At 39.3% G+C, this 27096-nt stretch overlaps 1 protein-coding gene across 2 annotated transcripts in view; it reads left to right on the top strand.

The window, feature by feature from the left end:
* The window catches only part of HPSE2 (heparanase 2 (inactive)), a 652320-nt gene that overhangs the window by 496956 nt on the left and 128268 nt on the right, over positions 1-27096 (top strand). For both annotated transcript variants that reach the window (XM_056120796.1, XM_056120795.1), the window contains 2 exons: positions 19227-19333; positions 24283-24397. In XM_056120796.1, the coding sequence (XP_055976771.1) occupies positions 19227-19333; positions 24283-24397 (222 nt within the window). The remainder of the gene's footprint in view (positions 1-19226; positions 19334-24282; positions 24398-27096) is intronic.

Below are 27096 nucleotides of genomic sequence, written 5' to 3'. Positions count from 1 at the left end.
GTATTACTATGCAAAATGACCTTTGTGATTTGAATTTTTCTTTTGTGGCTTATCTCTCAGCAGGGCTGAGCCTGAAGTCAGCCTTCTTAGAAGTAATCTGTCAGACACTCATGAGTTTGGATCCTGCTCAGTAACAGTTATTATTGAGGATCGTGGATTAATTCAAAGTACATGAAAAATGAGGGCAGTGAGGGCCAGAGGGATAGTACAACAGGTAGGGTTTTTGCTTGAATGTGGCCAACCCTGGTTTGATTTCCAGTATCCCATATGGTCACCCGAGCACCACCAGGAATAGTACCTGAGTGCAGAACCAGGAGTAACCCCTGAGCACTGCGAGTTGTCACCCAAAACACAAACACCAAAAAGAAAATGAGTACCATGGTAATATTAACCTTTTATAATGAAGAAAATTGAAATGGACGCAACATTTCTATAATATATACTGTGTAATAAGAGTGCTATCATGACAGGACAGTGTTTGAGTCATTCTCTCATTAATTCAATAATGTTGAATGTTTATTTCAAACCCTGTGCCTGCCTACAATAAAGTCTATGACTTGGCAGATGCTTCATAAATTTTAGAGGGAGTCAGAGAAGATAAGGTGAATGAACAGTGGAAGGGTGGTAGAAACACAAAAGTAATATTTTCTTTGTCTCTAACACATCAGGCCTGTGGTCTCTAATGTCACATGCAGAAAAATATAATCTGTTAACTTCAGAGCATAGTGATGAATAGATAGAAACTGACATAGGTAGCTATAAATAGCTTAGTCTATGCTTATATGTAAACATAGTAGAAAGTGTCTTCTGGATATGTACCTGGAGGTTAAAAAAAAGTCTAGGAGGTAGCTCAAAGAAACATTTCAGTCAGCTTGCTAATGCCATATCTTTTATTTGAGAAAATTAACATTTACTTTTACATTTGGAGGATAATTCATAATGCAAATACCCTGAGGAGAGTAAACTACATTGGTTGGCACGCATACTAAGATTTTCATATCAAACTTGCTCCTTTCCCAAGATCAAGTTATGATGGAATGGAAAGATGAACAGAGTCCAAAGAAGTATTTGAGAGGCAAGAAGACCCCAAATACAAAACACTTCATATAAATATCTTGGAATGACATTCATGGGGGATTATGACTTTTGGAGATCTTGCTAAGAGAAAGAAAACAAAGCAAATTAGTATATTTTAGAAATATATGTGACTACAAGAGCATATTACCTTCCTAGAACATTAGTAGAGGCCAGTGACCATGGGAAGCTGAAAATTTAAGCTTCATGACCATTAAATTAGTGACCCAAATTGGCTGTCCACCTGCAAAGGGAGAATATGACCCAATGAAAATTTTGACTTCTTTCTTTATTATACAAGACACCCATAGTTCACAATGGAGACATTACTGGGCCCGCTCGAGCAAATCGATGAACAACGGTAGGACAGTGACAGTGACAGTGACAGTGACCCATAGTTAATAAGGGAATTTGGATCTAAAATTGTGCTTACCACAGGAGAGTTCCAAAAGTCACAGTTATTATGCCATAAGCCTAATTCCATGATTTTTTGAACATAAAAATTATAAAATAAAATGTCTCCTCAATTTAATAACAGCTGTGGGACGAGGAGTGCTAGAGTGAGAAGCTGGCACATTTCCTGTGATACTTATTATAAAAATAACATTCTGATTTCTGAAGCATTCAAATGTGGTAAAATACATTATTAACTTACAGAAATAGTTATTACATGACCTTTTAGGTTAAAGATGTCATTTATTGAGTTTATTGTATTTTACTAACCCATTGAAGAAACCAGCAATTTTTTCAAGGCCATACTTGCTAAGTAGTAAAATTAGAATTTACATTCAGGCTTAGCTAATTCCAGACCTCATCCAGTATACCATTTTGCCTCTTCCATACTTGTTAACCATTTATTTCATACCCTGTATAATACCCATATCACTAAACATAGGATTAAAAAGTTTTATAAGAAGAATACAGAGTGCTTCTGTGAAAGAACATAAGCTTGACACCACAATCTGGTAATATGACCTGGGGCGTATGTCCTAGAAGTGAGAGCAGAGTGAAAGCTGGGCACCACGGTTAGCTAATGTCTGATAGAACCAGAAGATTGCTCGTGGAGGACAACCTGGCTTTTCTCGCTTTCATGCACTGTACTCCTTTCATCAGTTTCAGTATTGACTTTTGATCGTTTAATAAGGCTCTGTTATGCAAAGCAGTGGTAATATGAAGGTAGATACTACTTATGGACACTTGGGATGAGTGGTCTTCAGAACAAACTTCTGTTTGGAACAAAAGTCTTCCTCCAGAGAAAGAGGCAACTTAAGGTGATTTTTCCGGAGTTTCCATATGGAGGATATAGGTTTTGGCCTGAGCCAGAAGAAATATCCTCTGAGTCTGGTGGAGCCTCTGCTTTGACAATGGACCTGAGGGTTTCATTAGTCACACACACACACACACACACAAAAAAAACTGAGGAAGGGAAGAGAGTGATTTATGTGCAGGTAGCTGCTGTCCAAACTCTCCCTCCACCAGAACTTCTTAAACGTAGCCCTAGTCACTGCTTTGGGACCCTGTGGAACTATCTTCCGTATTTTCTTGCATATGCTCATAATTTCCTTGCCTCCCCTGTGGCTTTATCTTTTTTGTATGCTCTTATTTTAATTTTATGTTTGTTGGAATTACAAATTCAATTGCTTTTTTGTGGTTTGAGATAACAAGAGCAGTGAATGCAATTTTAAACCCTAAAAATGACACAGAAACAGAAGCCACAAATTAAAAATTGATCTGATACCAAAAGAAAACGGGCAAATATAGCCCTCCGGAACAAAGAGATGATAAAAAGAAATTATACAGAAAAAAATTAATGAAACTGAAAGGAAGTACATTAGACAGAAGAAATAAATCAGGATGAATGTGATGAGATATTGGAAGAGCTGAGCTCAGAATAGCCCAGCTTGTCTAACCTAACAAGGACAGATTAAGTATGGAAGCAGTTTAGTCACCCAGAAGCTTCTAGGTTTCCTCAAACAAGAAAATTCAGTATGAAAGTGGGAAAAGCCCTGAACTGCAACTGAGGATTTCGTGTGTGTGCTGAAGGTGTTTTTAGTGATTAAGTTATCTTCCTTGAAAGTAAGCCTTTTCATTGGTGAAATATTTCCTCCCTCTCTCTTAATAGTAAGTTATTTTATTATATCATTTCACAGGTATTTAATAAGCAAAATAAGCATTCTATGAGGCATGCAAAAGGCAGATGGGGCAGGGGGAAGGGAGATTGTGATTTTCTCAAGCTGTTGAGTATCTTAGAGAAGACGAATAGGCAAATGAAAAATTACACTCAGCACATTACACACAGGGTCTGAGATAGACCCAAACAACTCTTGAGAACAGAGGAGAGAAGAGCTAATTTTCTAAATGCATAAGGAGAATTTCACAGTTTTGATTTGAAAACCATGCAAAATAAATCTGGGAACAAGAGTAAGACGTCGGTATGGGAGACAATTAAAAAACAAAAGAACCCCAAACCTAGAAGATCCTGGGTTGAAAAAACAGTGAGTTTTTAGAGAGAGGGGAAGGGAGAGGAAGAGGAAGAGGAGGGGAGAGAGAGAGAGCGAGAGAGAGAGAGAGAGAGAGAGGGAAAGTGCCTGCTATAGAGGTAGGCTAGGGGAGAAGGGGTAGCAGGAGGGAAACTGGGGTCACTGGTGGTAGGAAATGTACACTGGTGGAGGGATGGGTGTTGGATCATTGTATTACTAAAATTGATTATGAACAGCTTTGTAACTGTGTATCTTATGGTGACTCAATTAAAAAAAGATAAAATATTTTTTTAAAAAGCAGGGAGTCCTTTCTGTGTTGTAAGCAGTAAGGGTCTCTGAGAGGGAGAAGGAAAGAGGCTATTAAGGGATAAGTTAATGAAGGGTTTTAGGCACCAAGTTATATAAAGCATTTGATGGACATTATGTCTTATGAGTCAGTGGTTCTCACCTTCATTGTTTGTTGTCTAATGTACTCTTGTGGACAAATGAATGAAACACTTTATGAGTTGTATTCAGTTCTTGGCTCATGCATAGTTCTTTCAGTTAAGAAACAGTTCATAATTAGTTTTAATTGAAATAAGGTTATGATGATAATATTTTAAAATGTGTTTTTAGTTGTTTGGAGGTGAAGAGTTTGCCACCTCTGGCAGTGCTCAGGGCTTTCTCCTGACTCTGACTGTCCTCAAGGGCTTGTGTATATGTGGTGCTGGAAATTAAACCTGAGTCGACTGTGTGCAAGTCAAGTGCTTTACCTTCTGTACTATCCCTCCTACCCACTGTGACAGTTTTTAATTCGGTTTTGTTTTGCTTTTTGGGCAATACTGATGGTGCTCCAGAGCCTTACTCCTAGCTCTGAGCACAGGGATCACTCCTGGCATAGCTCAGGGAACCATCGGTGGTGCCAGGAATTCCACCCAGGATCAACTGCATTCAAATCAGGCACCCTGCCTCTTATGCTGTCTCTCTTGGCCCTGCTCCTTTTATTTTTATGAAATTGCCAAATTTTATGAAATGAATTGCCAGATCACTACTTTCAAAATTATGATAAGCATGTTATATATAGCTTATCTCCCAGAGTGAGTGCACACAGACTTCTCTGTGGAAACACTGTTCAATACTACTGCTAGTAAAGGGAAAAGCTAATGAAGATTCTGAAATTGGGAAGACACTTTCAAATTAACAAGTGACAGTAGCCTAAAGAATGGACTGAATAAAGAAGGGATTAGACATTGGAGGACCAAAGGAGAAATGGCAGGAAGGAGCATTGAGAAAGAAAAGGACAGAGGGTATTAACCCCTTCTTTGTAATAGAGTAGGTAAGCTTAGAATCAAAACACTGGAAATAGGAAAAGCAATGTACTGAGCTCTCATCTGGTAAATACAAGAATACTCTTATAAATACAGTAAGGAACAAAGGAACCCCTAGAAGAGCTCTGTGAACAGGTATGGTTTAAGAAACTGTTCAGCTTCCCCGAGTTAACAATGCAGAAGACCGGTTCTGGATACTTAAAGAGCTACTGCTCTTTCTGAAGTCCTAGGAAGTTAATTTCCAAGTAGAGGAGATGTTGGAATTAATGGACTCCAGCTTCTCTTGGAGGGCGGGCCTCCTGCGAGGACTGATTAGCACAGCTGGCCTGTCCACTGTTCTGTTTTATTGCTTCCTTTCTCATTAAGAAAGGTGTTGGATTTGGATAATCATAAACAACATATCTGCTGTTACAAGGCTACCATCTCTTGCCAGTGGCTAAAACCAGACTCTTGGGAGTCTTTTATAAAAACTTCCATCATCTATCACGGTTTCTGAGAAACAGGAAAAGGAAGCCTAGGACTGAGAATATGCCAAAAGGTTATTTTTCCTATTTTTATTGCACAGCGGGTAGGGCGTTTGCCTTGCACATGGCCGACCTGGTCGGCCCAGGTTCGATTCCTCCACCCCTCTGAGAGAGCCCGGCAAGCTACCGAGAGTATCTTGCCCACATGGCAAAGCCTGGCAAGCTACCCGTGATGTATTCGATATGCCAAACACAGTAACAACAAGTCTCACAATGGAGACATTACTGGGCCCACTTGAGCAAATCGATGAACAACAGGAGGACGGTGCTACAGTGCTACATTTTTTGCAAAAAATTTAATAAGGAAAATAAAACTTTTTTTTTACAGCCAATGCTATCTTTCAAGGAGACTGAAAAGATAGTACAGTGGATAGAGCATTTGCCTTGCCTACAGCCACATTCCATCCCCAGTACTCCATATGGTCCCTTGAGCATCACCAGGAGAGATCCTTGTGTACTGAGCTAAAAGTAAGCCCTTATCATAGTATGATGTGTCCCCCCCAAAAAAAAACACAATAAAATAAAACAAAACAAGTCAGTGATGTTTTTCCTCATCTCTCTGCCCTCTTTCCTCCCACTCCCTCTCTACTCAATGACCATGTGAAAGGATTATGTCTCCAACCACTAAAATGTGAGGGAAGGAAGCTGGAGGTGTTTCCTTTAGACAATTGTGCTCCCAGAAGGCCAAGGACTCAGAGTGACCACTGGCCGGCCACTTGGTGAACTGTTCTCTGGTTCCTCAAAGCTCCTTTCTCCTCATGGGCCCAAGGATTGAAGTCTATTTGGAACAACAACAACAACCAAAAAAAAAAAACCTACTGAAAGGAAGCCAGTCACACAACTTTTTTTATTTCCATCATCAGCATTTGTACTTCTTCCTCCCCAGACAATCTGTTCCTTAAAATAACCTTCACTGGCACTTCATTTCTCACCAGGAACTGTACCCTCATCCTTTCCAGTCCTTCAGTTTTCCCTCTTTCAGCACAGGGAGAATCATATTTACAAGAAAACCACAGTGTTGAACTATAGCCCTCAGTTGCTCAGAGTTTTACTTTCTAAGGGAATTTTGCAGGTGGTTCCCTCTGCTTTTCCTCATCTTTCTCTCTCTTCTCTCATACTGATTTCCTCTTTACTTCAAACCAGGGGAGGAACCCAGTTTCAGTGCCTCCTCTCCTGTCCACATCTTTGAGATCATCTCTGCTTATGGTAGATACACAAAAGCCTCTCATCATGTCCCAAACAATAAATGCTCAAAATATTCCCGTAGATTTGTACCCGAGTCTTACTGTTAATGCATTCTATAAATCTCTCCCCCAAAGAACATTTCCTATTACTTCTTTAGGTTTTATATCAAAATTATAGCTCGTTGTCTTTTTTTGTTCATGATGCTCTTCTAGGAGAGCACAAGGTTTGCTTCTGATCTAAGAGTAGATAAATGAATTCCGAATGCTAATGGTGTTAATATAAATCATCCATGTGCATTTAAAATTCATAACCAACCTTTCCCTGATACTTTGATTCCATGTAGGCTATTATCATTACCAAAGTTGTATCCGAAAGAAAAGCAACCAATAATATCTAAAATGTATAAAGCACCCATAGAAAGGAGAAACACACTTTTACAGGAAGAAAACAACTGACCTTATCCAAAAAGTGGAGCAAAGAGATGAACAGAAACTTCTTCAAAGAATACATGAAAAAATGTTCTGCATCACTTATCATCGGGAAAATACCAATCAGAGCAACAGAAAAAATAACCAGTATTGTCATGGAAATGGGGGAAGAGAGACCTTCATTTACTGCTAGTTAGAATGCTAGTTGGACAGGCCCTTTTGGAAAACAATATAAACACTTCTCAAAAAACTAGGAATTAACTCAGCAACTGTTGACATCTTCCCTAAGAAATGCGAAGAATTGGCATCTACCTCAAGGGATGACAGTATGACTCAACAATTCCACTTCTTGGCACCTATGCCAAGGGCCCAAAAACTTTACTCAGAAAGGACATACGTGCTCTTATGTTTATTGTAATATTATTCACAATATACAAAATCTGGAAACAACCCAAGTGTCCAAAAACAAATGAGAGGATAAAGAAACTGGTATATTTACACAATGGAATACTACTTGACTATGAGAAAAGATGAAATCATGCAATTTGCTGCCACATGGATGGATTTGAAGAGTGTCATGATGAGTGAAGTTATTCAGAAGGAGAGCGACAGACGCATAATGATCTCTCTCATGTGTGATATAAAAAATGAAAAACATGATAGGGGAGTAACAAATGCCCAAAGGCAACAGAAACTGAGAACTGGTCCTTGGTAGGAAGCTTAGGGAGGCAGAGGAGGACCTGGGACAGTGGTGGAGGGAAGCAGACACTTTGATGATGGAATGTTTTATGCCTGAAACACTTTCATTAACAATTTTGTAAACCATGGTGCCTAAAATAAAACAGAGAGAGGGAGAAAGAGAGAGAGAGAGAGAGAGAGAGAGAGAAATACAATCAACTCCACTGAGCTTTATATTTGCTTGGATTTTTCCTAGTTCTTCACAGTTGCTTGGCAACTTAAATATAAAACATATGAGATAGATAATATAATTCTAGCTTTATGGCTGAAGCAATTAAGACACCGAGAGGCTAATGTAACACAGTTCAGGTCACACTGTGAGTAAGTGATAGAGTCAAGATTCAAACATTGGTAGTCTATGTGCAGGTTCCATCTCCCTAACCTTTATTTGGTGCTACCTCATCAATAACCATTGTGCTTAGAGTATTTCTTTCTAAAGGTTTTAAATGAAAAAAGAACTCAGATGAACTTGTATTTACACAGTGTCTATGTCTTTACAGGGTCTTTTGTCTTGTTTTCTGGTAACAAGTCCTCATTCCTGGAGCTAAATTTTGAACTTGCTTTAAAACATATGATACAAATTGCTACTCCAAGTTGGGCCTGCCAACCTTCCAGCTAAGTACATATGGCAAATGTCCTTATATGACATTTAAGATAATATTAAGATATTAAGATAATAAGAGTTTGATACTTCATATAATCCTCCTGTAATCCAAATCATGTTGAATAGAGATTTTCCCCTATCACCCTATCATGCCTGGGATTATTAGATTCCATTTACAAATTACTCAATAGACAAAATAGTAAATCCCTTTCCTTCTCTGAAATTGCTGGATATCAAAATCTGATAGGCAGACTCCAGGCCTGTTATATACTAAGCTTTATTTAGCAAAGCAGCTTTATTTACCAAATCAGTATATGTTGTTCTTATCTTGATCTTTCATACTATTACAAACTTTGAATATATGCTTTATTTTTTTCTTATCACTAAGCTTGTTATGCTATCAGGCTGTCGATTCTGATTCTTTGGCCAATCTAGTTGCCTTTCTTAAGTCATTTCATTTCCCTCACAAACAACAGTTTCCTATGAACTTATACATGAGCAGATGTAGAATCATACTGTTTTCTTTTGTGACTAGAACATCACAATCTCCAGAAAACCACTTACTCTGTGCCAGGAACTTTGCTTGGAAGTCAGTAAGACAGCATGACTACAAAAGAGCTGAGAGTTGGAGTTTCTAGAAAGCAGCCTATAGATTCCTGAACTTCTTCCTTAATGTCATCAATGATAGTTCGGAATCTCACCACTAAACTAGGAGTATTTGGCACCGGTTCCTTTGAACTCATCCATTACTTAGAGAGATTCACATAAACATTAATTTTCTCTATATTTACACCTTCCCACTAGCTCTTAGGATCATCCTTTGATTAGCCTAATGTTAGATCTCCTTGGACTAGCCGTTAGGATCCTTAAAACAATCTTCTTGTCTTTCTAATTCCATCTCACAACAAATGAAGGAACTGAAGTTAAGGGTATTCACAGAAATAATAAAACTTTAATTCCTCTCACATTATATGGTTTAATGATTCTTTTATATTATATATTTTTCTAAATTTTTCCAATGCTTTTACTTATGTACCTTTATAATTTAATACATTCAGCATATGCATATGATCTCATTGTACTCACCATGAGTTTTACTTCTGTCAATTCCTAACTGGTTTTTAGAAAATCATCCCAGTAGTTTTTCATCATTTGCTTTTTGGGTCACACCCAGCAATGCCCAGAGGTTTCTCCTAGCTCTGCACTCAGGAATTATTCCTGGTTGTGCTCGGAGGACCATATAGATGCCAGGGATCAAACCCGGGTCTGCCATGTGCAAGGCAAATGGCAAATGCCCTACTACTGTGCTATCACTCCGGCCCCTCTTCTCTTACCTTGTATTTTAAATATTTTATTCTATTACTCACTGAACTCCACAGAACCTTCTCTTCATTTTACACTCATATCCTTTTCTGGGGCTGCTCCTGTAGGACCATGATAGGTTTCAAGTATCCTTTCTGACCACAGTCAAATATATCCACCCTCCCTTTCTGCCAAGTAACTTTCAGTGAAGTTACTGTTGTATTTTTGTTCAATCTCTGATTATTTCTAAATTCTTTCTTTAGATGTCTATTGTTAGTTTCCTCAACTTGACTAAGATGTAAGCCTCTAAGAGTAGGTATATTTTCTGTTCCATTCACTCCAGATTCTGCCACTAGTCTTCTATTTGGCATTGGCAGGTATCTGACAAGTAATATTTTAATAAATAACTTATAATTTAATAATAATAACTTAACATCTAATAAGTTCCTAATGTTTTGGGGTGGACACCCTTAGTTTATGATTATTTCCCCTTTTACAGTCTTCTTAGACAATTTCACCTATTCCTATGACATTTTTTATTTAACCACTCGCACTATTAAACTCTAGCTCAGATCATTGCTTCTGAAATAATTTTCTCTAAGATGTATGACTTTTTCTTTTGATCTTCTTTGTGTGTTTTTTATATAATTTAACTTACATCATCAAAGATATTCAACCTTTGAGAGATAGAAGTTGAGAAGATCTGTATTAATATTACAGAGAATTAATGCTTTTTTGACATTTTCATATTTGGACGAGACCTTCATTTACTCCAGATTCATATCTTACATGCTGGCAAATTGATGTCAAGATAATAACAAGTCAAAAGGCTTACAGCTAATGTGTAATACATCCCCAAGTTTCTGCAGTACATTCCCTTTTTTGTATTATACCTCCATCCAAGTCTATCATCCTTATATACATATTATATAATATTATACTTATATTATATCATTATTTATATTATATCACAGTCCTCCCATTGTTCATCGATTTGCTCGAGCGGGCCCAGTAACGTCTCCATCATGAGACTTGTTGTTACTGTGTTTGGCATATCGAGTACGTCACGGGTAGCTTGCCAGGCTCTGCCGTGCAGGCGAGATACTCTCGGTAGCTTGCCGGGCTCTCTGAGAGGATTTATATTATAGATTTATTATTATATTTAGACTTTATGATTCTCTTCGATAATGTACACACACCTCAGAGTTTTATTAAGATATAACTCATGCCATAAGATTAACTCTTTAAAAAAAGTTTGACTATTTTCCTATACATTAACAGAATCATGAAACTATCACCAGCATTAAATCTTAGAGCGTGTTTCTCACTCACCCTGCCCTCCCTAGTCCCATACTTATTTGCAGTGACTCCCTTCTCTGCCACTCCTCAACCCCTGACCCCACCCACCCCCAGCCGCACCTCTAGGAAACTACTAATCCTCTCTCTGTCTCTATGGACTTGTCAATTCCGGACATTTCATATAAATGGGATAGTATCATTTGTGGCCTTTTATGTCTGAATTCTTTCACCTAACTTAATGATTTCAAGGTTCATGGAGTACTATTTATCTTTTTATTTTGTGTAACTTAAACCCCTATCTCTAACTGCCTTGTTTCAATATCTGGATTTGAACAAAATTAAACTCTTAATATCCTGGAATCCAATGGCAAAAGAAAAGCACAAATAGGTTTTTCAGGTTTTTTTAGTCATAAAGGAAACATGAATTTTATCAGGAATACAGATATTCTCCTAATATATATATAGGAGATCTCCAGGCTTGCTTGGATTGGGGCTGAGCATCCTCTACCCAGATCCTCCATATTCCAGTAGGCAGGGGTCACACCCACCAAATGGCCCCCTGGCATCGTGTAATCCCATCAACAGCACAGACCCAGAGACTATAAAACCCACTTCCTGGAAGCGCAGCTGCAAATATTTTATTATCTCATTCTTACTTTGGACAAACCGGCAGGCTACCTATTGTAACCTGCTCACACGGCAGAGTCTGGCAGACTCCCCGTGGCGTACCCAATATGCCAAATACCAGTAACAATGATGGGTCTCATTCTCCTAACCCTGAAAGAGCCTTGAATATGGCACTTTTTAAAAAATCTCAGGGTTAGGATGAAGGAGACATTACTGGGGCCTGCTCGAAGCAATCGACGAACAACAGGATGGTCGTGATCATGATGTATATATACATGGACTGGAGCGATTGCACAGCAGGTAGGGTGTTTGCCTTGCACATGATCAACTCGACCCACCCAGGTTCGATTCCTCCACCCCTCTAGGAGAGCCCAGCAAGCTACCGAGAGTATCTTGCCTGCATGGCAAAGCCTGGGAAGCTCCCTGTGACGTATTCGATATGCCAAACACAGTAACAAGTGTCACAATGGAGACGTTATTGGGTCCGCTCAAGCAAATCAATGAACAACGGGAAGATAGTGTCAGTGATATGGGACCACACCTGGTGGTGCACAGGGCTACTTCTAGTCATATTGGGGGAACCATGTAGTGGCAGGGATCAAATTAGAGTCAGCTGTTTGCCAGACAAGCCTCTTGACTCCTGTAACCTAGTGCTATATTTTAAGGGAAATCGTGAAAGTTGTTCTTTAGCCATACAGCTTTGTCCTTTGATCATTTAAAATGTTTTCTCAATTTCTTAATTAAACTGTTTCCAGCTCCTCAATGGCTGAGGCAGCTGAGCATTCAACAAGGCAGCACCCGCCTGTTGGTATCTTCGGTGGTTCTTCTCTCAGGGTGCAAGGGAGAATTCCTATTTAATCTTAAACACTGTTCCTATTTCACATCTCAGGGTCTTCCCCCTTTATTTTTTTTTCATCAAAACCTTTGCTTTTGTATTAATTTGTAAGCTAGTTTTACAGCTTTATTCCTTAAAGGGTCAAGTACCCTGCCAACAGTACTTCTATAACAGGAATTAAATAATGCAAATTCTGTAATATAAGAGGAGAGAGAGCAGAAGCTATATCTTTTGAAACATGGACAGAGGAATTTGGTTGTTACTGCTGTCTGCCCATGAGATTAAGAAAATGAAAGGTCTGGCATATATGCTACATCCCACTTTCTTGTTAATTTGTAAAAAATAAACTCAAATGAATAGAATTAATTTAAAATCATACTATGAAATTATAGCAAACTATTGTTCAGTTCATGCAGAACCCCTGTTTTATTTTAACTTCACCTTCATCTCTTTCATACTTTCATATATGCCCTTTCCATTCTGAGTGATGTATGTTATAAAAGACATGCATCTTTATATACTATTTAGTTTTGTTGTTTATGAATGAATGATTATATACATAATATTGCACAATAGTCTCATTCTGGTTTTTTTTTAACTCAGCACAAAATCATCAAAGGCAATTTCAGTTGCTGCATTTAATTGAATTTATTTTGTCTGTTGTTTACTATTTTAGGGGTTATATCTAACACTTTTTCTTTTTTTTTTGATTCCTCTATCATGTCATAACATTTGCATACTATTCTCTTCAGAGACCCGAGGAAGAATTCTTTTGGCCTGTCTCTCTAGGAACTGAGGAAATTGTGGGCAGTAGGACCTCATCACCCTGCTTCAGTCCTCTTGGGCATGACAGCATTCATTCAGTCCTGCTTCTACTCTAGCCATCACTGCAGAGATCAAAACGAGATACACCCAAGTTAGCAGGTGCAGAGGCTGCACCCAGAATTGCTGAAATGAAGTATGACCTCACCTCTCAATCCTGACTCTGGAACTTCTCCAAGGCAGAGATGTGGAATGCCTGGAGCCTGCTGAGCATTCATGCCTGCTCAAAAGTGGAGAGGAGAGAGAAGGGAGAGGTGGTTTTGGGGTCTTGGGAGAGGGAGATGTGTTACATTGGTGATGGATGAGGTGTTGGAATTATGTGCATAAGAAACCATCATTTACAGTACTATAAATCACAAAATCTCCATCAATTAAATAAATAAGTAAATAAATGGGGATCATGGGCAGGGTGAGGTTAAGAGGCCACTTTTTCTTATTTTGTTTATGAACCATACCTGATTGTGCTCAGGGCTTTCTCCTGGCTCTACACTCAAAAATTACTCCTGGTGATGTTCAGGGGACTGTATGTGCTGTTAGGGATGGAACCCAGGTCAACTGTGTGTAAAACAAGCACCCTACATGCTGCACCATCTCTCCAGTCTCCCCAGGAGGTTGCTCTTCACCTTTGGTGTATAACAGATAAATGCTTCCCCATATCACCTGGAGGAGGAGAGAGTTCTGACACAGAGTTCATTGGGTCATACTAAGATTTTTGTGGGATCGAGTACCACCCTTGGTCAACCTGAAAAATAGTTTTGTTTTGATAAAAATAGTTTTGTTTTGATTTTCCCGTCTTCTCTCTCTGTCTCTGTCTCTCTCTCTCTCTCTCTGTCTCTGTCTCTGTCTCTCTCTCTCTCTCTGTGTGTGTGTGTGTGTGTGTGTGTGTGTGTGTGTGTATTTGGGGGACCAAACCTGTTCAAGGCTTATTCCTGGCTTTGTGCTCAGGGATCACTCCTGGTGGCTTGGGGAACTGAAACATATGGGGTGTCAGGTGTCAAATTCAGGTTGGCCATGTGCAAGGCAAGAACCCTACCTGCTGTACTATTGCTCTGGCCCTTGGTTTTCCTCTCTTACTCTTCCAACCCCCCAGTTTATGTTTCCTGCTCTCTTTTATTAGTTCCTATATGAACTACCTATAGACAAACCTTTGTCTCAGTCCATGCTTTCAGGGACTACCCAGAATGCAACATTATCTCTAAATCCTAATCTGGATAGTTAAGTGATTCTCCAATTTGTGGATCAGAAACTGAGCATTTTGAAACTTCAGAAGACTTCCTTTAAAGAAAGGGGCTTAGTAGATATATACAGGACACTTCATCCACAAAAAGCTCAATACACATTCTTTTCAAGCGTACATGGAACGTTCTCCAAGATAGACCACATGCTGAGCCACAAAACATGCCTCCATAAAATTAAGAAGATAGAGATTATATCAACAATCTTCTCAGACCATAATGCGCTGAAATTAGAAGTAAATCACACACAAAAACAGAAAACTAAATTAAACACATGGAAATTAAACAGTGCGCTATTAAACAACGAGTGGCTTAGACAGGAAATTAAAGAGGAAATCAAAAGATTCCTAGAAACGAATGAAAATGAGGACACGAGTTACCAAAACCTATGGGACACAGCAAAAGCAGTCTTAAGAGGAAAATTTATAGCTCTACAAGCATTCCTCAGGAAGGAGGAGCGAGCCCACATAAATAAACTAACCTCACAGCTTAAGAACTTGGAGAAGGACCAACAAAAGGAGCACAACCCTAACAGGAGGAAGGAAATAATAAAACTCAGAGCAGAGATTAACGAGATGGAAACCCAGAAAACAGTCCGAAAGATCAATGAAACCAAGAGCTGGTTCTTTGAGAAAATTAACAAAATCGATAAGCCCCTAGCAAAACTCACAAAGAAAGGGAGAGAGAAAACCCTAATAAACCGAATCAGAAATGAAAAGGGGGTCATTACAACAGAAACCACAGAAATTCAAAGGATCCTCAGGGAGTACTTTGAAAAGCTTTATGCCACAGAACATCAAAACCTCGAGGAAATGGATAAATTCCTAGACTCCTACAGACTCCCAAGGCTGAACCAAGAAGACCTGGAATACCTGAACAGACCTATCACCATCAAGGAAATTGAAATGGTAATAAAAAGTCTCCCCAAGCACAAAAGCCCTGGCCCGGATGGATTCACCAGTGAATTCTTCCAAATCTTTAAAGAAGACTTACTCCCAATCCTCTTTAAGCTTTTCCATGAAATTGAAATATCAAACACACTTCCGAACAGCTTCTATGAAGCAAATATCACACTGATACCAAAAGCAGACAGAGATAACACAAAGAAAGAGAACTACAGGCCGATATCCCTGATGAACACAGATGCAAAGATCCTCAACAAACTACTAGCAAATAGAATCCAACTACTCATCAAAAAGATCATACACCATGACCAAGTAGGATTCATCCCAGGGATGCAAGGATGGTTCAACATTCGGAAATCAATCAACATAATCCATCATATCAACAAAAGAAAAGATAAAAAGCATATGATCATATCAATAGATGCAGAGAAAGCATTTGACAAGATCCAGCACCCCTTTATGATGAAAACCCTAGCCAAAATGGGCATAGAGGGGACTTTCCTCAACATAGTTAAAGCCATCTACCACAAGCCTACAGCAAGCATCATCCTCAATGGGGAAAAACTGAGAGCCTTCCCTCTAAGATCAGGGACGAGACAAGGATGCCCACTCTCTCCACTGCTGTTCAATATAGTACTGGAAGTACTTGCAATAGCAATTAGGCAAGAAAAAGACATTAAGGGCATTCAGGTAGGAAAGGAAGAAATAAAGCTCTCACTATTCGCAGATGATATGATACTATACTTAGAGAACCCAATAACCTCCACCAAAAAACTCCTAGAAACAATAGACTTGTATAGTAAAGTTGCAGGTTATAAAATCAATACCCAAAAGTCCATGGCTTTCCTATATGCAAACAGTGAGAGAGAGGAAAGCTACATGAAAAAATCAATCCCGTTCACAATTGTGCCCCAGAAAATCAAGTACCTAGGAATCAGCCTAACTAAGGAAGTAAAGGACCTGTACAAAGAAAACTACAAAACGCTACTTCAGGAAATAAAAGAGGACATGAGGAAATGGAAAGACATCCCCTGCTCATGGGTCGGAAGACTGAACATTGTCAAAATGGCAATACTACCGAAAGCACTGTACAAATTCAATGCAATCCCTATAAGGATACCCATGACGTTCTTCAAAGAAATGGAGAAAACACTCCTGAAATTTATATGGAACAATAAACCCCCACGAATAGCTAAAGCAATTCTGGGGAAAAAGAAAATGGGTGGAATCAACCTCCCGAACTTCAAACTTTACTACAAAGCGGTAATAATCAAAACAGCATGGTACTGGAACAAAGGCAGAACTACAGACCAATGGAACAGAGTTGAATACACTGACATCACCCCCCAATCATATGATCATCTAATCTTTGATAAAGGTGCAAGAAATGTGAAGTGGAGTAAGGAAAGCCTCTTTAACAAATTGTGCTGGCATCACTGGACGGCTACATGCAAAAAAATGGGCTCAGAACTCTGCCTAACACCATGTACAAAGGTAAGATCAAAATGGATTAAAGACCTCAACATCAGACCAGAAACCATAAGATACATTGAAGACAAAGTTGGCAAAACCCTCCATGACATTGAGGCTAATGGTATGTTCAAAGATGACACGCCACTGGCTGAGCAAGTGAAAACAGAGATAGATAAATGGGACTATCTTAAACTAAGAAGCTTCTGTACCTCCAAAGAAACAGTGACAAAAATACAAAGACGGCCTACAGAATGGGAAAGAATATTCGCCGAATACACATCTGACAAGGGATTGATATCAAGGATATACAAAATACTGGTTGAACTCCACAAGAAGAAAACATCCAACCCCATCAAAAAATGGGGCAATGAAATGAACAGAAACTTTCTCAAAGAAGAAATCCGAATGGCAAAAAAGCACATGAGAAAATGCTCTACATCATTAATCATCAGGGAGATGCAGATCAAAACCACAATGAGATACCATCTCACACCTCAGAGACTGGCCCACATTCAAAAGAACAAAAGCAACCATTGCTGGCGCGGATGTGGCGAGAAAGGGACACTCCTTCACTGTTGGTGGGAATGTCCACTGGTTCAGCCCTTCTGGAAAACAGTATGGACGTTCCTCAAAAAATTAGAAATTGAGCTCCCATTTGACCCAGCGATACCACTCCTGGGAATATATCCCAGAGAGGCAAAAACGTGTAGCCGAAGTGACATCTGCACTTGTTTGTTCATTGCAGCACTCTTTACAGTAGCCAGAAACTGGAAGAGACCTGAGTGCCCAAGAACAGATGACTGGTTAAAGAAACTTTGGTACATCTACACAATGGAGTACTATGTGGCTCTTAGAAAAAATGAAGTCATGAACTTTACATACAAGTGGTACAATATGGAAAGTATCATGCTAAGCGAAATGAGTCAGAAAGAGAGGGATAGACATAGAAAGATAGCATTCATCTGGGGGATATAAAATAATAAAATATGAGATTAATACCCAAGAATAGCTGAGAGCAACACCAGGAGAATTACTCCATAACTTAGAGGCCAGCTGGGTATTCTAGGGGAAAGGACAATTCAGATAGAAAGGGGAACACCAAGTGGAGGGTGTTTGGAGGATCCTCCCAGGAGGGGAGATGCAGGTTGAAAGTAGACTGGGCTGAACATGTTCGCCACTCAATGCCTCTTTGGCTGATCACAGCGCCCAGGAGGAGAGAGAGAACAGGGGGGAATGCCCTGCCACAGTGGCAGGGGGGGATGGGGGGATGGGAGGATGGGGGGGAGGGATATTATCCTGGTGGTGGAAAATGGGCACTGGTGGAGGGATGGGTATTTGATCGGGGTATGACCGAGATCCAAGCACAAAAATTTGTAAATCTACAACTGTACCTCATGTCGTTTCACTAATAAAAAAGAAAAAAAAAAAAAAAAAAAAAAAAAGAAGACTTCCTTTAAAAAAAATAATCCTTTTTAATTTATTCTAATATAGATTAATGCCACAACAGTTGATATCATTCTAGAGTTGAAAATTATTAGCTAACAAAGCTCCAGTATTAAAATCAATATGTATAAAAATCAATTTATGTGAAAATTGTTATATCTGACCATGGGGTTGTTAAGTCCTTGTCTAAGAATTTATTAAGCTGCTTGTTGCAAGTTAGCCTTCTGTATTATTATTTTTGTTTGTTGACTTTAGTTGGCTTCTGTGTTACTTTTTCATCTAATTTGGTGTGCTCTTACTGGAATTTCAGTACAGAGAAGAGGTGTCATGCAGTATAGAGACTCCAGGATATATGGTCTGGGCCATTGAGTACCTGAAATCATTTGCAGTTTAGTGTCTCAGCATGGAATATTCATGAAGTGGTGAAACAGAGCCCTTGGTGTGTCTGCAGCAGTGGGGTGTGTGTGATCTCTATTCTCTGCTGTAATTCATGGTTTTAAGTTCATGGACATACTCACCTAGGAAAGTGTCAAAACAGAGTATAAAGAAAATTTGCTTTTTAATAGTGTTAACAGGAAAATATTCTAAGAGATATTTTTTTCCATTAAAGGATGTTTCAGTCAGTGTATGTATTATTCGCTTCTCACTTGGGTTGACTAAAGGGGAAAAAAAGCTCAATTCTTGAAGTAGACAGTGTCAGTGTTATTGTGTGTGTGTGTGTGTGTGTGTGTGTGTGTGTGTGCGCGCGCACGCGCACGCTCATGTGCGTGCATGCGCACATGCCTTACCGGCTTGCTTAATAAGTACATCACAATTTTAAGAAGTAGAGATCATGGCCACCTGGGAGCAAGGCGTCTAACTTCCTTAAGGAAACGTGTTTTTCGTCATTTGGGAATAGATTTGAAAAATCTCATTATCCCCTTCTGCTTCTGTTGTATTGAACAGGTGGTTAATACTTACACCCCTGGAAAGAAGATTTGGCTGGAAGGTGTGGTGACAACCTCAGCGGGAGGCACAAACAATCTATCAGACTCCTATGCTGCAGGATTCTTGTGAGTAACACTTGTAATTTTACTCCTTGAGGCAATGAAGAACAAAAACCAGAGAAACCAGGCCACCGTTCATATTGTGCCCTTCGTGGGGGCAAGGGACTGGTTCCCTCTGAAAGTTATTCATTCATTTTCTGTTAAAAAAATGGTGATTTCTTTGGATGCCAGAAGCAGGCATTATGCAAAGATAATAGTAGTAGTGAACATTATTTATTGTCTACAATGCAAAACATAGTACAGACAACATACATTTTCTTACCTAATTTTCATCTTAGTCCTGGGAGAGAGTTAAGAATAAGGCAGGTTGTTGAGGAGATAGCTCAAGTATTAGAGCATCTCCCCTAGCCAGCATGAGGCCCTGTGTTTGATCTCTGGCACTCCATGCCCTCCCGTATCCCCTGCTGTCTGCCCCCTATACTCTGCACTGCTGGATATAGCCCTAGTGGCCCCTGAGCAGCACTGCCTGGGGTGACCCCTATTAAAGGTAATAATAAAATAAACCACAGAAGCTTTGAAAATAGAACAACCACCTAAGAATAAGAAATAAGAGATTGGGCTGGAGCAATAGCACAGCAGGAAGGGCGTTTTCCTTGCACACAGCCGACCTGAGTTCGATTCCCAGCGTCCTATATGATCCCCTGAGCGCCGCCAGGAGTAATTCCTGAGTGCAGAGCCAGGAATAACCCTTGTGCATTGCCAGGTGTGACCCAAAAAGCAAAAAAAAATAATAATAAGAGAAAAGGTAAAGCTTTACTTTAAAGTTAGAAGGTAAATCATCATAAGTTAACTATATAGTGCTTTATTATGATGTCCAAGTGACATCTGAAGCACTTCATTGAAATATTAAATTAAACTTAATAATTTAATAACCAGTGAAACATATGAAGTTACTTCATAGGAACCCATTGAGGTATATGCAATTATTAATTAGTGGCAGAGTATGATCTCAATCTACTTAAGAATCTAGCTTTCCTCCTATATTACACCATCTCTCTCTGCTTCACTTAGTACATCCACCAAAAAAAATTGTGATGAACAATCAAAGGAATCTGAATGGAGGAGATAAGAAAAGGTTTCATGTAGGAAATGGTATTTGAGGAGAGGGTCATAGAAAGTCAACTCTAATTGCCATTGATGGAGGCTGGTATTGATGGTAGACTGGAGAGTTCCAGGCTAAAGCAATATTAGGGACAGAGGCAGGGAAAGGAGGAAATGAATGTGTCAAAAGCCTTAGTATCTGGAAGGATGAAATGAGGTAGAAAGGGGGTTAAAACCTTAAAACATAGAAATGCTTAAAATCCAAGTGGAGAAAATAAAACTTTCTCTATGCTCAGTGGAAAAGCACTTAAGATTTTGAAGGAGACTATCTGACCTATATTATTATGAGCTAATAACCTTGGTGATAGTATGTACAAGAGTTTGAGAGATAGGAGAAAGAAAAACTAGATGAAAACTACAGTAGTCATCTGGAGATAACAAGTCAAAATCATAAGGATTTCTGATCATCCTGTTAGTGACAGGTGACAAGGGATAAACTGCCAGGACCAGGGACTAAGAGAGATCCTCTTATAAATTGCAGCTCTGCCCTGAGCTAGACTGTTCGTAACTGTTCAGATGAAGGACCCTATCGAGAAGAAAGCTTATCCCAAACATTGTGAAGAGCAGATCAGACCAGTCAAGTACACCGTCTATTTAAGATGGAATTCTGGGGAATGCAGGTAGGGATAACAAGTCTGTGTGATACAGGATGGTACTTTGGGTCTTCAATATCTACGTCTTCACCATCTGGCACAAGTAGCACAGAGCAGTTGTTTGGTGACGATAGTATATATGAATGAAATGGAGTGAATTAGCATTTGAGTCTTTCAAAAATACACGTTCTACCCAGTTTCAGCATGAACTCTGGCATAAGGAAGCCAAGGCATATTGGCAGTGAAACAGGGACCCGCTGAGATCAGCAGAAGAATGGCTTTTGCTCAGCTGTCACTGAAGGACTCCAGGCAGGGTCCAGCAAGCAATTGAGTTATGTTGTTTTCATGAGCATCCTTCCCTTTAGAGAATCATGTGGATTGTGAAATATCAAATGCCTCTCTCAGAAGAGACTAGTTAACCCTGCCTGTTCATGAGCACCAGCCAAATAGTCGTAGGTCTCTGCAGTCACTTTGAAGAGCACAAACCTAATAGTTGTTCAGATTCTTTTAGTTGTATTTATCTGTCAATCAAACAATTCAATGTTTGGTTGACAGATAAAATGAAAATCAGTTGAAGAGTGATAGTATAGGAAGGCATTTGCTTTGCTCGCAGTCAACTCAGGTTTAATCCCAGCATCCCATATGGTTCCCTGAGCATTACCAGGAGTAATTCCTGAGTGCAGAGCCAGGAGTAACCCCTGAGCATCTCTGAGTGTGACCTTCCTACCCCGCGCCCAAAATCAGTTTATTCAGCTCCTTGTTTTATTTTCTTCTCGTCCCTGTGCTCTCAGTCCTTAGTAACATGCAGTTTGAGTCTGCCTCTCAAAGAAACACAAATTGCCTCTTGGGGGGTGGAAAAGGGGATGAAAGTATTCTAGGGCAAGTTGCAAAAGGTGAGCAAGAAAATTCAAAAAAAGGCATTTTTTCAGATTTTTAAAAATAAATATATGGTACAACTAAGAGCTTGCTAGCACATAAACACATGCATGCATAGATTTTTAAAAAATCAATATTAAAAGGTACTTTCCCCAACTATAGCTTTGATACTTTTTTGATGCATTGATCCATCCTTGACATACTGTAGTGTAGTATCTGGTGTATAATAAAAATTCAATAAATGTTGAGGAATGGGAAATAACAGGTGAAGTGTCATCCTTGGTGGAATGTACCGATAATCTTACCACCTTTCTTTACTTTAAACATGAAAGAAACCACCATTGGAACACCTTTATACCTCCCACCAGGGGCGCGTGTTATTAGAGAAAAAAGATTAATATAACTTCACTACTAACCCTTCTACTCTAAACATAAATTGACTCTGGCTAGAGTCAATTTTGAATGCAGATAGATTTAAAAGTTTGCAATTTCTCTTTTTCTGTTTTTGCTTTTTGAGCAACACCCAGCTATGCTCAAGGGTTACCCCTGGGTCTGCACTCCCGAATCACTCCTGGCGGTGCTCGGAGGACCATATGAGATGCTGGGGATTGAACCCCGGGTCTGCCGCATGCAAGGCAAACACCCTGCCCTCTGTACTATCGCTGCCACCCCAGCTGTGTGATATTCTAAAAATAATTTCAGTGCCCTGGGTCACAATGTCCCAGTCTGAACAAAGGGAAAATGATTCAGCTATTTTATTGTTGTCATATTTTCTTTTGACTTAAAATATTTATTTTTGTGTTTTTCTTGGATTTATTTTATTTTAAATTTCTAATTACCTGTAAATATTTATTTTCCTATGCAATGAAATATGATTATAAATGTGAAAAATATTTGAAAATATTAATGATATTCATTCATAATATAAACATTTGCAATGATCTTTATTGCAATAAGAAAAAAAACACCTTAATCCTACAAACCACTGGTTTGGAACTACATGTGGTTTCAGGTATCAAAAATCGTAACTATGCATAATTTTTCCCTCCTATTGAATTGTGATCCTGAAAAGTCCTGGAATCTAATTCTACCCGGATCAAATTTCATCATCACAGCATGTGATGGGTGGTTTGGTGTATAAAAAAGCTGAAACATTGTGTGTATTCTTGATAAATCCAGAGTCAACTGCAAGAGTGCAAAGAACTAATAAGTATGCAGCAGGCTAGCAGAGTGTGAGTAAGGACTCTGGGGAGGTACAGGGCAGGAAGGCACTGCTGTTGTCTGGAGCAGGAGGATTTAAACAGCTGACATTTGATATGAAGATGACCAGATTGGAAGAAATTTGCCAGGTGAGGTGGATTATAGGAAAGGTGTGCTAAGAAGAAGAGAAAGCATGTATAAAAATGTAGGTAACTCTGAGAAACCATGGTATGTTTGAGTAGCCAAGAATATTTTTATATGGCCTAGAGGCCAGGGAATGGAGCATAGAATGAGACAGGAGGGGTGAAGAGGTGATGGGGATGCCAGGCATACACCCAGAAAACCTTGTGAAGTGCTTTGTCTCTGACACTAATGATATCGAAGGTACAAGTCATACTTCTTACACAAAAATTACTACAATTAGAGACTTCCCAAGTTTCAAAAGTAGAAATACAGAAAATGAGGGAAAATGAATCCACGAACTCATAAGCAAATAATGAAGGTAGGTGATTAGTGGGTGTTGGAAAAAGTAGCTGTGAAAAGCAGTATTTGAAGAATTGCTTGCTCCTGGGATTGGGTATTTGGCATTTAGTACGGGGTGTATAATAAATAATATGAGCGATGCAGTGCCTCCAAGGTAACATGTTTCTTGTGGCAGCATGTTCAGATCCCTGCATTGCTCATTATGGTGCCAAGGGAAAACATTATTACCTCTGCTGCTGACAGTGACATACGAGAGATGCAAATCCCAGGCCCATTCTTGCAAGGTTATAGGTGTATGTTGATTGTAGTCACCTGAAAGGTATAAGCAGGGGAGTGTGAGGGATGTAAAGTTTATGTGCTCCTGTGGTTTGTATGTTCTGTGACTTTTGGCTTACAAGCAATTAGGGTGTTCACTTTATTTGTGGTATTATAGGAATAAAAGATAACTTATTAGTAACATACTATTTTATGACCAAAAGCAATTCCGTTTACTTCCCCGGACCTCTGTTTCCTTTCCTATAAAACAAAGAAGTAGAATTTGATAATCTCTAAAATCTCTTCCAGCTGTGTACAATGCTTAAATAACTTTTAAAGTACTAGGTAAATTTCACGTGTGTGCAAATCTTAGCCAATCACTAAAGAGCTTATTGTATGCCATTAAAAAAATAATGTATTGACGTAGCCTTTTACCTCTCTCTTTAGATGGTTGAACACTTTAGGGATGCTGGCCAATCAAGGCATTGATGTGGTGATACGGCATTCATTTTTTGACCATGGATACAATCATCTTGTGGACCAGAACTTTAACCCATTACCGGTAAGTTTGGGATAAAGATTTTGAATCTCTTTTTCCATGTCATTTAGTTCTTTTGATAGTGCCTTAATCCACTCTGGGAGGATTTTCCTCCTCTTTCTCTTACTATGTAATTTCATAAATCAGATAGAAAAATTCTTGACCCATTTTACAGACTTTTTACTTAATCACATACATATGTATACATATATACATATACACATTTACATAGTATATATCTATTTTCCACTATTATCCTAACCAACCTTGTTCAGTTGGGATTCCATGTCTACTTGTGGCCTGTTTGAAGTCTGCCTGAGAGTGAATTTTTCCAGATTGTTTTCTTTTAATGCTAATAGGAGACATTAGTTAATGTCAGATGTGGCATGTTGAAAGCAGATGGGAGAGTGTTGGCAAAGATCAGATACGGTAGGAACCCATCTCTTGGAGAGTGGCTGAAGCACACTTACAGTTAGGCATTGCTTTGTCTGTAACAACACAGACGTTTGCCCAGAGCACCATCTTTTCTCGGAAAGCAGTGGGATGGGGCACTAAGTAGATTGGCAGAATCAGATTTTGACTTAATCTGCTTCCTCCTGTGATTGTATTGACTGATCAAAGAAATTCCTCTTAGCCTGGAAAAGCTGCACTTATCAGAAACATTGCATGGGCTATCCTTTTCACAGGCATCACATTCATGGAAAAAGGTCAGATTCTTCTCATTAACTCAGAGAATGTCTGAACTGGGATTTCCCTTGGAGGTGAGCCAGTTGCACATCATATAATGGAGGGACTGATTGAGCATGTACAGCAATCTTATAGCCTAGCCCTGAGCCCTGGTTCAGTGCTCTTTCTACAAAATCATTGCTGCTCTGTATACAGTGAGTAAGCCACTGGAACCTGTATATGTTCCTGCCATTTGCTTGCTCCATCCTTCCACCTGTTACCTCCCTTTAGTCCTTTTATTCCCAGGACGCTCTTGACCAGGAGGCTTCTGAGCCCAGAACAGAGAACAGAGAATAGTTGGCACCCTACAGCATCATCTCCTTGCTCAGAAGAATCCTTCTGAGTTGGAGTACTGAGTATTATATCACTGGCTATGCATGATTCCAGTTGAGTAGAGCTTTGTGTTCCCAGAAATCAGATGCCCAGTTCATTTGAGCCTTTGTTTCTAGATTAAGTTGGCATGGTCGCTTTTATTCAAAGTTGTGAATTTATTCACTCAGTGGAGGGGCTGGAACATGAGCTTGAAGAGGGCTAGGAAGAACATCTTATGTTTGGAATCATAGGGGGTTTTTTTTGTTTGTTTGTTTTGACCTGATACACTTGTGGATATAAATGATAACCAGGAAAGTATCTTTGAAATATAAGCATGAAATCAGTATAAAGTTGCATAAGGTAAAGGTAAAGGCCCTCCCGTTGATCATCGATTTGCTCCAGCGGGCCCAGTAACATCTCCATTGGAGACTTTGTTGTTACTGTGTTTGGCATATCGAATGTGTCATGGGGAGCTAGCCAGGCTCTGCCGTGCGGGCGAGATACTCTCGGTAGCTTGCCGGGCTCTCCGAGAGGGGCGGAGGAATTGAACTCACGTCGGCCATGTTGGCTGCGTGCAAGGCAAACACCCTACCGCATAACAATAAATATTTAGTGATCATCAGGCTGCAGAGAGGAAACTAGTAATAGATAAATAAATAAATAAATAAATAAGCAGCAGAAGGACTAGAATAGAGTCAATGGAATCACCTTTGGCATATGCATTGGAGAAGGTTTCTCTGAGAAGGTATCTTCTAGCTATGAGCTCAATGAGAAGGAACCAGACATGCAAACACTGCAGAATTGATTTCAGGCAGGGAAACTCCAAGGTGGGAACAAACTAGTGTGTTTAAGGAAACACAAAACATGAGTTTGATGGTGCCAAATTTGGGGGCAGGGGGTTGGAGGTTGCAAAGACTGGTTCAACATGAGGTGGCCTGGGTCAGACTTAAAAGCTAAAACTAATTTGACTTTTATCGTTGGTAGTATGAAAAGCTATTGGAAGTTTATATGAAGAGATATAACATGAAACAATGCATGTTTTAAAAGATAACAATGGTATAATTAATGCATCAAGCATTAGGTATAATTGAATTAATACGTATAGTACTTTATTAATAGACACATATGATTCCATCTATAGTTCATTAATAATCCCCCAGAACTAGAGGGGGTCTTTTGTTGTTGTTTGTTTTTGTTTTGGGACCACACCTAAAGGTGCTCAGGGGTTACTCCTTCCTAAGAATGCTCAGAATGCAGGAATCACTCCTAATGGGCTTAGGGGCCTATGGAATGCCAGGAATCAAACCTGGTGGGTCATGTGCAAAGCAAGTGTCCTACCCACTGTGCTGTCATTCCACCCCCAGAACTTTTCCTTCTTTCTGCCTTTTCTTTGCCCTTGTTCTGCTTTTCTTTATTTTTTTCTTTCACTCATTCAGATATCATTCATTCCTATTGATCACAACCTGTGTGCTATCCTCTTTTCCTGGCCATGACCCTCTGTGATGAACCAATAACAGAAGCTTGGAGTTTGTAACCTGAGGAAGCATACCGAATAGTGAAAAATGCTAAGATGCAATTAAGAAACAAGCCCTTTGTCATAATTACTCCAGAGAGCCTGAAGAGAGAAATATATATATATATATATATATATATATATATATATATATATATCTCGCTGAAGAGAA

Source organism: Sorex fumeus, unplaced genomic scaffold, assembly GCF_029834395.1.
Source record: "Sorex fumeus unplaced genomic scaffold, SorFum_2.1 ptg000043l, whole genome shotgun sequence".
NCBI lineage: Eukaryota > Metazoa > Chordata > Mammalia > Eulipotyphla > Soricidae > Sorex > Sorex fumeus.
The sequence above is the reverse complement of the archived record's forward strand: the minus strand, read 5'-3'. Positions and strand labels throughout refer to the sequence as shown.